Source organism: Triticum dicoccoides, chromosome 3A (genome assembly GCF_002162155.2).
Source record: "Triticum dicoccoides isolate Atlit2015 ecotype Zavitan chromosome 3A, WEW_v2.0, whole genome shotgun sequence".
NCBI lineage: Eukaryota > Viridiplantae > Streptophyta > Magnoliopsida > Poales > Poaceae > Triticum > Triticum dicoccoides.
Genome location: NC_041384.1, coordinates 246,563,288 through 246,577,109, shown reverse-complemented (window position 1 = coordinate 246,577,109; position 13,822 = coordinate 246,563,288). Strand labels below are relative to the sequence as shown.

Here is a 13,822-nt window from a genome sequence, read left to right as displayed (position 1 = left end):
ACTCGCCTTGTGTTTTTGCCCTTCCGGGGCGGTTCCGGCCAATCACGATTCGCCACGTGGCGACTGCTCACTGGTCAGAACCTCCCTGGAAGGGCAAAAACACAAGGCAAGTGAAGTGAGCTGGGCAAAACCGCAATTGTTGAAAAAATAGGGGCAAATCAGTCGAGCGTGACCCAACTAGGGGCACGAATACAAAAATCCCAATATAAAAAGGTATAAACTGAAGGAAATATGCCCTAGAGGCAATAATAAAGTTATTATTTATTTCCTTATTTCATGATAAATGTTTATTATTCATGCTAGAATTGTATTAACCGGAAACATAATACATGTGTGAATACATAGACAAACAAAGTGTCACTAGTATGCCTCTACTTGACTAGCTCGTTAATCGAAGATGGTTATGTTTCCTAACCATAGACATGTGTTGTTATTTGATTAACGGGATCACATCATTAGGAGAATGATGTAATTGACATGACCCATTCCATTAGCTTAGCACCCGATCGTTTAGTATGTTGCTATTGCTTTCTTCATGACTTATACATGTTCCTATGACTATGAGATTATGCAACTCCCGTTTGCCGGAGGAACACTTTGTGTGCTACCAAACGTCACAACGTAACTGGGTGATTATAAAGGAGCTCTACAGGTGTCTCCAAAGGTACATGTTGGGTTGGCGTATTTCGAGATTAGGATTTGTCACTCCGATTGTCGGAGAGGTATCTCTGGGCCCTCTCGGTAATGCACATCACATAAGCCTTGCAAGCATTGCAACTAATGAGTTAGTTGCAAGATGATGTATTACGAAACGAGTAAAGAGACTTGCCGGTAACGAGATTGAACTAGGTATTGAGATACCGACGATCGAATCTCGGGCAAGTAACATACCGATGACAAAGGGAACAACGTATGTTGTTATGCGGTCTGACCGATAAAGATCTTCATAGAATATGTGGGAGCCAATATGAGCATCCAGGTTCCGCTATTGGTTATTGACCGGAGACGTGTCTCGGTCATGTCTACATTGTTCTCGAACCCATAGGGTCCGCACGCTTAAGGTTTTGATGACAGTTATATTATGAGTTTATGAGTTTTGATCTACCGAAGGAGTTCAGAGTCCCGGATGAGATCGGGGACATGACGAGGAGTCTCGAAATGGTCGAGACGTAAAGATCGATATATTGGACGACTATATTCGGACATCGTAAAGGTTCCGAGTGATTCGGGTATTTTCGGAGGTACCGGGGAGTTATGGGAATACGAGGAAGAAGCAATGGGCCTTAATGGGCCTTAGTGGGAAGGACCAGGAGGTGGCGCGCACCCCTCCCAAGCCCAGTCCGAATTGGACAAGGGGTTTGGGGCGCGGCCCCTCTCTCCCTTCCTTCCCCTCTTCCCCCCTTTCCCCCCTTCTCCTAGTTGGACTAGGAAAGGAGGAAACCTACTCCAACTAGAAGTAGGAATCCTACTCCCTGGCGCGCCCCTCCTAGGGCCGGCCTCCTCCCCCTTGCTCCTTTATATACGGTGGCAGGGGGCACCTCTAGACACACAAGTTGATCCACGTGATCATATTCTTAGCCGTGTGCGGTGCCCCCTTCCACCATAATCCTCGATAATATTATAGCGGTGCTTAGGCGAAGCCCTGCGACAGTAGAACATCAAGATCGTCACCACGCCGTCGTGCTGACGGAACTCTTCCCCGACAATTTGCTGGATCGGAGTCCGGGGATCGTCATCGAGCTGAACGTGTGCTAAAACTCGGAGGTGCCGTAGTTTCGGTGCTTGATCGGTCGGGCCGTGAAGACGTACGACTACATCAACCGCGTTGTCATAACGCTTCCGCTGTCGGTCTACAAGGGTACGTAGATCACACTCTCCCATCTCGTTGCTATGCATCACCATGATCTTGCGTGTGCGTAGGATTTTTTTTTAAATTACTAAGTTCCCCAACAGTGGCATCCGAGCCTAGGTTTTATGTGTTGATGTTATATGCACGAGTAGAACACAAGTGAGTTGTGGGCGATATAAGTCATACTGCTTACCAGCATGTCATACTTTGGTTCGGCGGTATTGTTGGATGAAGCGGCCCGGACCGACATTACGCATACGCTTACGCGAGACCGGTTCTCCCGACGTGCTTTGCACAAAGGTGGCTAGCGGGTGACAGTTTCTCCAACTTTAGTTGAACCGAGTGTGGCTATGCCCGGTCCTTGCGAAGGTTAAAACAACACCAACTTAACAAACTATCCTTGTGGTTTTGATGTGTAGGTAAGATTGGTTCTTGCTTAAGCCCGTAGCAGCCACGTAAAACTTGCAACAACAAAGTAGAGGACGTCTAACTTGTTTTTGCAGGGCATGTTGTGATGTGATATGGTCAAGACATGATGCTAAAATTTTATTGTATGAGATGATCATGTTTTTAACCAAGTTATCGGCAACTGGCAGGAGCCATATGGTTGTCGCTTTATTGTATGCAATGCAATTGCGCTGTAATGCTTTACTTTATCACTAAGCGGTAGCGATAGTCGTGCAAGCATAAGATTGGTGAGACAACAACGATGCTACGATGGTGATCAAGGTGTCGCGCCGGTGACGATGGTGATCACGACGGTGCTTCGAAGATGGAGATCACAAGCACAAGATGATGATGGCCATATCATATCACTTATATTGATTGCATGTGATGTTTATCTTTTATGCATCTTATCTTGCTTTGATTGACGGTAGCATTTTAAGATGATCTCTCACTAATTATCAAGAAGTGTTCTCCCTGAGTATGCACCGTTGCGAAAGTTCTTCGTGCTGAGACACCACGTGATGATCGGGTGTGATAGGCTCTACGTTCAAATACAACGGGTGCAAAACAGTTGCACACATGGAATACTCAGGTTATACTTGATGAGCCAAGCATATATAGATATGGCCTCGGAACACGGAGACCAAAAGGTCGAGCGTGAATCATATAGTAGATATGATCAATATAGTGATGTTCACCAATGAAACTACTCCATCTCACGTGATGATCGGACATGGTTTAGTTGATTTGGATCACGTAATCACTTAGAGGATTAGAGGGATGTCTATCTAAGTGGGAGTTCTTTAGTAATATGATTAATTGAACTTTAAATTTATCATGAACTTAGTCCTGCTAGTATTTTGCAAATTATGTTGTAGATCAATAGCTCGCGTTGTTGCTTCCCTGTGTTTATTTTGATATGTTCCGAGAGAAAATTGTGTTGAAAAATGTTAGTAGCAATGATGCGGATTGGATCCGTGATCTGAGGTTTATCCTCATTGCTGCACAGAAGAATTATGTCCTTGATGCACTGCTAGATGACAGACCTATTGCAGGAGCAGATGCAGACATTATGAACATTTGGCTAGCTCAATATGATGACTACTTGATAGTTTAGTGCACCATGCTTAACGGCTTAGAATCGGGACTTCAAAGACATTTTGAACATCATGGAACGTATGAGATGTTCCAGGAGTTGAAGTTAATATTTCAAGAAAATACCCGAGTTGAGAGATATGAAGTTTCCAACAAGTTCTATAGCTAAAAGATGGAGGAGAATCGCTCAACTAGTGAGCATGTGCTCAGATTGTATGGGTACTACAATTGCTTGAATCAAGTGGGAGTTAATCTTCCAGATAAAATAGTGATTAACAGAATTCTCTAGTCACCATCACCAAGTTAGTAGAACTTCGTGATGAACTATAATATGCAAGGGATAACGGAAACGATTCCCAAGCTCTTCGTAATGCTGAAATTGACGAAGGTAGAAATCAAGAAAAACATCAAGTGTTGATGGTAGACAAAACAACTAGTTTCAAGAAAAGGGCAGAGGGAAGAAGGGGAACTTTAAGAAGAACAGCAAGCAAGTTGCTGCGCAAGTGAAGAAGCCCAAGTCTGGTCCTAAGCCTGAGACTAAGTGCTTCTACTGCAAAGGGACTGGTCACTGGAAGTGGAACTACCCCAAGTGATTGGCAGATAAGAAGGATGGCAAAATGAACATAAGTATATTTGATATACATGTTATTGATGTGTACTTTACTAGTGTTTATAGCAACCCCTCGGTATTTGATACTAGTTCAGTTGCTAAGATTAGTAACTCGAAACGGGAGTTGCAGAATAAACAGAGACTAGTTAAGGGTGAAGTGACGATGTGTGTTGGAAGTGGTTCCAAGATTGATATGATCATCATCGCACACTCCCTATAATTTCGGGATTAGTGTTGAACCTAAATAAGTGTTATTTGGTGTTTGCGTTGAGCATGAATATGATTTGATAATGTTTATTGTAATACGATTATTCATTTAAGTAAGAGAATAAATTGTTGTTCTGTTTACATGAATAAAACCTCATATGGTTACACACCCAATGAAAATAGTTCGTTGGATTTCGATCGTAGTGATACACATAATCATAATATTGAAACCAAAAGATGCAAAGTTAATAATGATAGTGCAACTTATTTGTGGCACTCCCGTTTAGGTCATATTGGTGTAAAGCGCATGAAGAAACTCCATGCTGATGGGTTTTTGGAATCACTTGATTATGAATCAGTTGATGCTTGTGAACCATGCCTCATGGGCAAGATGACTAAGACTCTGTTCTTCGGAACAATGGAGCGAGCAACAGATTTGTTGGAAATCATACATACTGATGTATGTGGTCCGATGAATATTGAGGCTCACGACAGGTATCATTATTTTCTGATCTTCACAGATGATTTGAGCAGATATGAGTATATCTACTTGATGAAACATAAGTCTGAAACATTTGAAAAGTTCAAAGAATTTCAGAGTGAAGTGAAAAATCATCGTAACAAGAAAATAAAGTTTCTACGATCTGATCGTAGAGAAGAGTATTTGAGTTACGAGTTTGGCCTTCAGTTAAAAACAATGTGAAATAGTTTCACTACTCACGACACCTGGAACACCACAATGTAATGGTGTGTGCGAACATCATAACCGTACTTTATTAGATATGGTGCGATTTATGATGTCTCTTACCGATCTACCACTATCGTTTTGGGGTTATGCATTAGAGACAGCTGCATTCACATTAAATAGGGCACCATCTAAATCCGTTGAAACGACACCGTATGAACTATGGTTTGGCAAGAAACCTAAGTTGTCGTTTCTTAAAGTTTGAGGTTGCAATGCTTATGTAAAAAAGTTTCAACCTGATAAGCTCAAACCCAAATCGGAGAAGTGCGTCTTCATAGGATACCAAAAAAGAAAATGTTGGGTACACCTTCTATCACAGATCCGAAGGCAAGATATTCGTTGCTTTGAATGGATCCTTTCTAGAGAAGGAATTTCTCTCGAAAGAAGTGAGTGGGAGGAAAGTAGAACTTGATGAGGTAACTATACCTGCTCCCTTATTGGAAAGTAGTTCATCATAGAAATTTGTTCTTGTGACTACTACACCAATTAGTAAGGAAGCTAATGATGATGATCATGTAACTTCAGATCAAGTTACTACCGAATCTCATAGGTAAACTAGAGTGAGATCCGCACCAGAGTGGTACGATAATCCTGTTCTGGAAGTCTTGTTACTAGACCATGACGAACTTGCGAACTATGAGGAAGCGATGATGAGCCCAGATTCCGCGAAATGGTTTGAGGCCATGAAATCTGAGATATGATCCATGTATTAGAACAAAGTATGGACTTTGATGGATTTGCCCGATGATCGGCAAGCCATAGAAAATAAATGGATCTTCAAGAGGAAGACGGACACTGATAGTAGTGTTACTATCTACAAAGCTAGAATTGTCGCAAAAGGTTTTTGACAAGTTCAAGGTGTTGACTACGATGAGAGTTTCTCACTCATATCTATGCTTAAGTCTGTCTGAATCATGTTAGCAATTGCCGCATTTTATGAAATCTGGCAAATGGATAAACAAAACTGAATTCCTTAATGGATTTATTAAAGAAGAGTTGTATACGATGCAACTAGAAGGTTTTGTCGATCCTAAAGGTGTTAACTAAATATGCAAGCTCCAGCGATTCATCTATGGACTGGTGCAAGCATCTCGGAGTTGGAATATACGCTTTGATAAGTTGATCAAAGCATATAGTTTTATACAGACTTGCGGTGAAGCCTGTATTTACAAGAAAGTGAGTGGGAGCACTACAGCATTTCTGACAAGTATAAGTGAATGACATATTATTGATCGGAAATAATGTAGAATTATTCTGTAAAGCATAAAAAAGTGTTTGAAAGGAGTTTTTTAAAGAAAGACCTCGGTGAAGCTGCTTACATATTGAGCATCAAGATCTATAGAGATAGATCAAGACGCTTGATAAGTTTTTTTCAATGAGTACATACCTTGACAAGATTTTGAAGTAGTTCAAAATGGAACAGTCAAAGAAAGAGTTCTTGCCTGTGTTACAAGGTGTGAAATTGAGTAAGACTCAAAGCCCGACCACGGCAGAAGATAGAAAGAGAATGAAAGTCATTCCCTATGCCTCAGCCATAGGTTCTATAAAGTATGCCATGCTATGTACCAGATCTATTGTATACCCTACACTGATTTTGGCAAGGGAGTACAATAGTGATCTAGGAGTAGATCACTGGACATCGGTCAAAATTATCCTTAGTGGAATAAGGATATGTTTCTCGATTATGGAGGTGACAAAAGGTTCGTCGTAAAAAGATTACGTCAATACAAGTTTTTGGCACTGATCCGGATGACTCTAAGTCTTCATCTGGATACATATTGAAAGTGGAGCAATTAGCTAAAGTAGCTCCGTGCAGAGCATTGTAGACATAGAAATTTGCAAAATACATACGGATCTGAATTTTGGCAGACTCGTTGACTAAGCTTCTCTCACAAGCAAAACATGATCACATCTTAGTACTCTTTGGGTATTAATCACATACAGATGTGAACTAGATTACTGACTCTAGTAAACCCTTTGAGTGTTGGTCACATGCCAATGTGAACTATGGGTGTTAATCACATGGTAATGTGAACTATTAGTGTTGAATCACATGGCGATGTGATCTAGATTATTGACTCTAGTGCAAGTGGGAGACTGAAGGAAATATGCCCTAGAGGCAATAATAAAGTTATTATTTATTTCCTTATTTCATGATAAATGTTTATTATTCATTCTAGAATTATATTAACCGGAAACATAATACATGTGTGAATGCATAGACAAACAAAGTGTCACTAGTATGCCTCTACTTGACTAGCTCGTTAATCGAAGATGGTTATGTTTCCTAACCATAGACATGTGTTGTCATTTGATTAACGGGATCACATCATTAGGAGAATGATGTAATTGACATGACCCATTCCATTAGCTTAGCACCCGATCGTTTAGTATGTTGCTATTGCTTTCTTCATGACTTATACATGTTCCTATGACTATGAGATTATGCAACTCCCGTTTGCCGGAGGAACACTTTGTGTGCTACCAAACGTCACAATGTAATTGGGTGATTATAAAGGAGCTCTACAGGTGTCTCCAAAGGTACATGTTGGGTTGGCATATTTCGAGATTAGAATTTGTCACTCCGATTGTCGGAGAGGTATCTCTGGGCCCTCTCGGTAATGCACATCACATAAGCCTTGCAAGCATTGCAACTAATGAGTTAGTTGCAAAATGATGTATTACGAAACGAGTAAAGAGACTTGCCGGTAACGAGATTGAACTAGGTATTGAGATACCGACGATCGAATCTCGGGCAAGTAACATACCGATGACAAAGGGAACAACGTATGTTGTTATGCGGTCTGACCAATAAAGATCTTCATAGAATATGTGGGAGCCAATATGAGCATCCAGGTTCCGCTATTGGTTATTGACCGGAGACGTGTCTCGGTCATGTCTACATTGTTCTCGAACCCGTAGGGTCCGCACGCTTAAGGTTTCGATGACAGTTATATTATGAGTTTTGATGTACCAAAGGAGTTCGGAGTCCCGGATGAGATCGGGGACATAACGAGGAGTCTCGAAATGGTCGAGACGTAAAGATCGATATATTGGACGACTATATTCGGACATCGAAAGGTTCTGGGTGATTCGGGTATTTTTGGAGGTACCAGGGAGTTACGGAAATACGAGGAAGAAGCAATGGGCCTTAATGGGCCTTAGTGGGAAGGACCAGGAGGTGGCGCGCGCCCCTCCCAAGCCCAGTCCGAATTGGACAAGGGGTTTGGGGCGCGGCCCCTCTCTCCCTTCCTTCCCCTCTTCCCCCCTTTCCCCCCTTCTCCTAGTTGGACTAGGAAAGGAGGAAACCTACTCCAACTAGGAGTAGGAATCCTACTCCCTGGCGCACCCCTCCTAGGGCCGGCCTCCTCCCCCTTGCTCCTTTATATACGGGGGCAGGGGGGCACCTCTAGACACACAAGTTGATCCACGTGATCATATTCTTAGCCGTGTGTGGTGCCCCCTTCCATCACAATCCTTGATAATATTATAGCGGTGCTTAGGCGAAGCCCTGCGACGGTAGAACATCAAGATCGTCACCACGCCGTCGTGCTGACGGAACTCTTCCCCGACACTTTACTGGATCGGAGTCCGGGGATCATCATCGAGCTGAACGTGTGCTAAAACTCGGAGGTGTCGTAGTTTCGGTGCTTGATCGGTCGGGCCATAAAGACGTACGACTACATCAACCGCGTTGTCATAACGCTTCCGCTGTCGGTCTACAAGGGTACGTAGATCACACTCTCCCATCTCGTTGCTATGCATCACCATGATCTTGCGTGTGCGTAGGAATTTTTTTTTAAATTACTACGTTCCCCAACATAAACAATATTTTTTTCAGGAATAAAATTACATGCAAATGTCGATGACGTTTTGTGAACATCCTGATATCTTATTTGCATTTTTTTTGAGTTCATATCAACTTGTTATGAAGTTTCAAAATAATGGTCAAAGTCGTTTGAACATGCATAACAAGTTGATATGAACTCAAAAAAATGCAAAAAAGATATCAGGATGTTCAGAAAACATCACCTACATTTGCATGTAATTTTTATTCATGAAAAAAAGTATTTTTATACCTTTTTATTTTTAATAATATTAATAACATTAATAACTTCAGGATGTTCATAAACAACTGTTGACAGTACCTACACAAACAAGAGTAAATACTTGCACCCAACACGGGCAAGAGGGTTGTCAATCCCCTTCTACTCGTTAATTGCAAGGATTAAATCTGATAGTAGTAGATTATAGCAAGGTATTTTAAGTAAATAAATTGCAAAGTAAAATAAAAGTAAATAAATTATAGCAAGGTATTTTAAGGTTTTAGTAAATATGTTGAATAGACCTGAAGGCCATAGTTTTCATTAGAGGCATCTCTATCAAGAACATAGCATATGGTGGGTAGACAAATTACTGTTGGGCAATTGATACAAAAGTGCATAGTTATGGCTTATTCATTGCATAATCAGTACAAAGTCATTACGTCCGTGACAAGTAGACTCACTACTGCCTGCATCTACTACTATTACTCCACTTCCACTTTGAGAGCGCTTTTATACTTGCCTCTCTAGGTATTAAGTTCATAACAAACAGAATAATGCATGAAGTATGATGACATAATGTAGTCAGAATAAAATCAAGCAATGTGATTGAACCCAGTCGTTTTCCCCTTAGTAGTAACAATACAAATAAGTGCCTCATTATCCCTTCTATCACGAGGTGAGGACACCACAAGATTGAACCTACTACTATGCACCACTTCCACTAAAGATCTACTCATCAACTTGGCCAAAGAAAACTCATAGATCGAAAAGAATTACATAGCTATAACAATCACACATAATAAAATTCAGAAAAGACTCAGTTACTTTCAATCAATAATCTGATCATAAACCCACAATTCATCGGATCCCAACAAACACACCGTAAAAGAAGATTACATCGAATAGAACTCTGAGGCGAACATTGTATTGAATATCAGAGAGAGAGAGAGATGTAGCTAATCACTATAGACACATAGGTCTTTGGTGAAATGATCACATATGATCGGAGGTGCAGCAAGGTTGATGTAGAAACCCTCCGTGATCGATTCCCCCTCCGGCAAAGGTACCGGCGAAGGCCTTTAGATGGGATCACTGAAGAACAGAGGCTTGCAGTGGCAGAATAATTGTTTCAGGTCTCGCTCTGGTGGTTTTCGGATTTTAGGAAATTTATAGAATTTATAGAAGTAGAATTAAGGAAAACGGAGTTACAAGGGGCCCACAAGCTTAGGTGGTGCCCCCTGGGTGCGCGTCGTGTGAGCTTGTGGCCCGGTTGTACATCTTCTGGCCTCCTCCTGATGCTTCCAGGGTCCTTTGTGGTCCAAAAAAATCACCGCAAAGTTTCATCACGTTTGGACTTCGTTTGATACTGTTTTTTCTGTGAAGCAATAAAATAGGCAAAACGGGAACTAGCACCAGACACTAGGTTAATAGGTTAGTTCTAAAAATGATATAAAATTGCATATAAAGCATCCAAATTGATAATATAATAGCATGAGACAATTAAAAATTATAAATACGTTGGAGACGTATCAACTATGCTCACAAATCGTACTTTTTTGTACATATTCATTTGAGTATTCTAGCCCCCCGTGAATCTATTTGCTAGGGCTTCAAAGCCAAAAATGTTATATGTTGCACTTAGACTCGTTGTTTCTAAGCCACCCTTACATATGTGGGTGGTTAAGAACAAATCTTTTCATGCAGGGTCGGGTTTCCAGGTGAAATGCATTGGAATCTAAAGACAATGTTGAAGACCTGAAACATCTTGTCGGACGCAAGATAAAGTGTATAAATAGTCTTACCATTTATTTCGTCCCTGGATTTCTTGATGCTCACGCTGTTATATCCTCCAAGAAACCTATTTTACTTGAAAGTGTTTCTCGTATTATGTTTGTCACTCAAATTGTCTTGGTGAAACCTATCCCACTAACTGTAATGTAGAATATATTTCTTAAAGTTACTGAGTGGATCCTAAACAGTGGCTATACTAACCATATGACTGGTGATCGAAACTTACTTATGTACTCAACTCTACGTCCTCCTACACAAAATCACATCACATTTGCTGATAAAGGGAAAAGTAAGGTATTAGGTCGTAGGGTTACAATCTCAAAGGATCGACACATAAATAAAGTGATGTTTGTCGAATCTCTTGGATTCAACCTAATATCAGTCTCAATACTTTATGATCTTCATATGATTGTCATCTTTGACAAATTTTGCTGCTTTGTCCTAATGATCTCTGACAAATCCAAAGTCTTCGAAGGTTTTCGAAGAGGTGTCCCATGTGTTCGGTTTGAAGTATTGTGTTTATTGCCGGTGTGAATGATGTTTAGCATCACAGTGTTTCAATAAAACTCCTAGGATTACACAATTCCCAAACTCCGTTAGACAATGTGCATCAACAATTTCTTTTTCTTTTGAAAATATTGGTGCCCGATCCGTCTGTGAAGCAGATTTATACAAAATATACATGTCGACCCATCCTTTTCTCTTATTTCTGCTTAACCTTGGACTCGACAAAAACATTGTAAGTAACACATTCACATTCAGTCTAGGGCCTCCTTTGGCGAATATCCATTTCAGCTCCCTCATCTAAGTGCAACATATGATTTTGACCATTATTTTGATTTCGGCTCCTGAGCTCATCTAAGTGCAACATATGATTTTGCTTAAGAATTTTTTCATTGAGTCTACGCTAATATTTACTTTTACTTCGAAATGTAAAGAACTGATTCCTATCTTAGATAAGAATAGAAATTCATTTCTACAAACAATTCCTTTAAATAAAAAAAGGAGGCCTAGGGCTATTTCTACAGCTTTACATCACAAGATACCTAAAGGTGGATTTTGTGAAATTTAACACCTACAATTTCTTTGTAAGAATTGTCAATTCAACAGCAAAACTGGGTCTCAGAGAAAAGAGAAAACTCAGTTGCAACCCTCAAAAGGCAAAAATAATAATCATTCCGGCTGCTATTTCCATCTTCAGATGCGATTCAAGTTCCATATGTAACTTGTTCTTGATTATCAATACCCAGGCACCAAACACACACAATCCACACTTTCAACATCTACTCACAAAGCACACCTCTACTAGAGTTCCAGTTGAGTTAAAAGAAAAGAAAAAACAAGCGTCCACAAACTTCAAGATTATTCGCGGATAAAGCATCCTAAGCAGCATCTCATCCCCACTCTCTTCTATCAACAGAAGTCAGTATGACAGGTTAGATACTACCTAGTCAACTCCCATTGTCTTATGAGCAAAGTCATATATCATATATATACCAAGGGGGAGGCACGGCAAGGCCGCCACTAGTAGCCTCCCCTAGTTAAAGCACCAGCCCACTTCCGCGAAGGACAGGGCGTCGTTATATTCACGACGCCCATGCAAAGAACGTGCATATGGCCCGCCTCGTGACGGTCCAGTTGCCGCATCCATAGAAATGCCTTCCCTGCATCGGACCCGGTTTGCGTACAGTGTTCGGCCTGCTCGGCGCTCCACAGAAGCAAACCTGTCCAGCGGCCTTGCCGGCATATGGGTGAGCATGGAGATGAGATCCCAACATCTCCTTTGCCTTGTGCTGCTGCAACAGGGTGAGGTCTGGAGAACGGTCAGGGGATGGGGATGGCTGGCACGTTATTGCCAGCGGGGAAGGTTGCTGCCACACAAGCGAGTTGGTGATGGAGAACTTGAATCCCCTGTGCATCAACAGCGCAAGGAGGCGAGCAGTATTGCGAGCGTCGTCAAGCCCACAGTGGGCACGACCCTCCCACGTCAGACCAGCCAACTGAACTGCATCCTTCAAGTTGCACCGAACACCCCCATAGACTTCTTGGAAAGGGACCTTCAAGTTGATCCACCTGATCAAATATTGTGAATATTAGAGTCAAGACCAGGATAACTTGTTCTCTCTAAATACACAACATAGGGACTTGACCCGCAGAGGCTTAATACACGACTCATTTAATGAGATGGCAAATAAAAATACAAGCATATTACCATTTATAGAAGATTATTTACTGATTATCAATTTATCGTCATGCATGAGAAATCATATCCCTGGAAAAATCAGTTGCATATGGACAAAGACCCATCGATCCATTTAATCACTTATTATATAGCATATAAACAGCAAGTGACATAATAAATGAACACTGCATATATTTCAACTATTTCAAAATCTTTCCGAATAGCATATATCTTCTTCTATAGGACCAACATGGAACAAAGGATTTTGAAAGGAAATCTAGGGTATTGCATCATTCCGTGCAAGCTTATTGCATTCCAAAGAAGCCCATACAGTTTATAAATTCATGATGGTGATAGCAGAACATTTAATATCCAAATGCCAGACAATATTAAATAGTGGAAAACAAATAACAGTTTTTTTAAGAGCAAAAAGAACAGGGCAACCTAAAACTCTTAAGCTGTATTTGATTTACTTCATCAGTTAGATCAAAAGGGAATAAGAGCTACCTGGATTATTATTGATTTGAACAGTCTTAAGTGCACTGCTAAGCATCTCTAACTTGGTTTAGAATTGGCCTTCTCCATGGTCCATGATAGTGTTTGGTTGGGGCTGGGGGTGAGAATGAGCATCCACGGGAGGATCAACTCCAAGCCCCCACCAAGTTTTTTATTGGTCAAATCGTATCAACCCGTCCAGGACAGGAGTACAGCTGCATGTTGAACTATAAGATGCTCCGTACGACAGAGTGAAACATCCTGCGTCCAACAAGAAAAGGCCCCTACGGCGCTCTACATGAGCGTAGAGCGACACGCGGGAGGCAAACCCTACCCGCCGGCAAACCATCCCATC

General features: G+C 41.2%; 1 protein-coding gene across 1 annotated transcript in view; it reads right to left on the bottom strand.

Moving 5' to 3' along the window:
- Positions 1 to 11,948: 11,948 nt before the first annotated feature.
- The window catches only part of LOC119268012 (ERI1 exoribonuclease 2-like), a 9,234-nt gene continuing 7,360 nt past the window's right edge, over positions 11,949 to 13,822 (bottom strand). Inside the window, exon 5 of the mRNA XM_037549500.1 lies at positions 11,949 to 12,863. Within this exon, the coding sequence (XP_037405397.1) occupies positions 12,377 to 12,863 (487 nt within the window). The 3' untranslated portion in view covers positions 11,949 to 12,376. The remainder of the gene's footprint in view (positions 12,864 to 13,822) is intronic.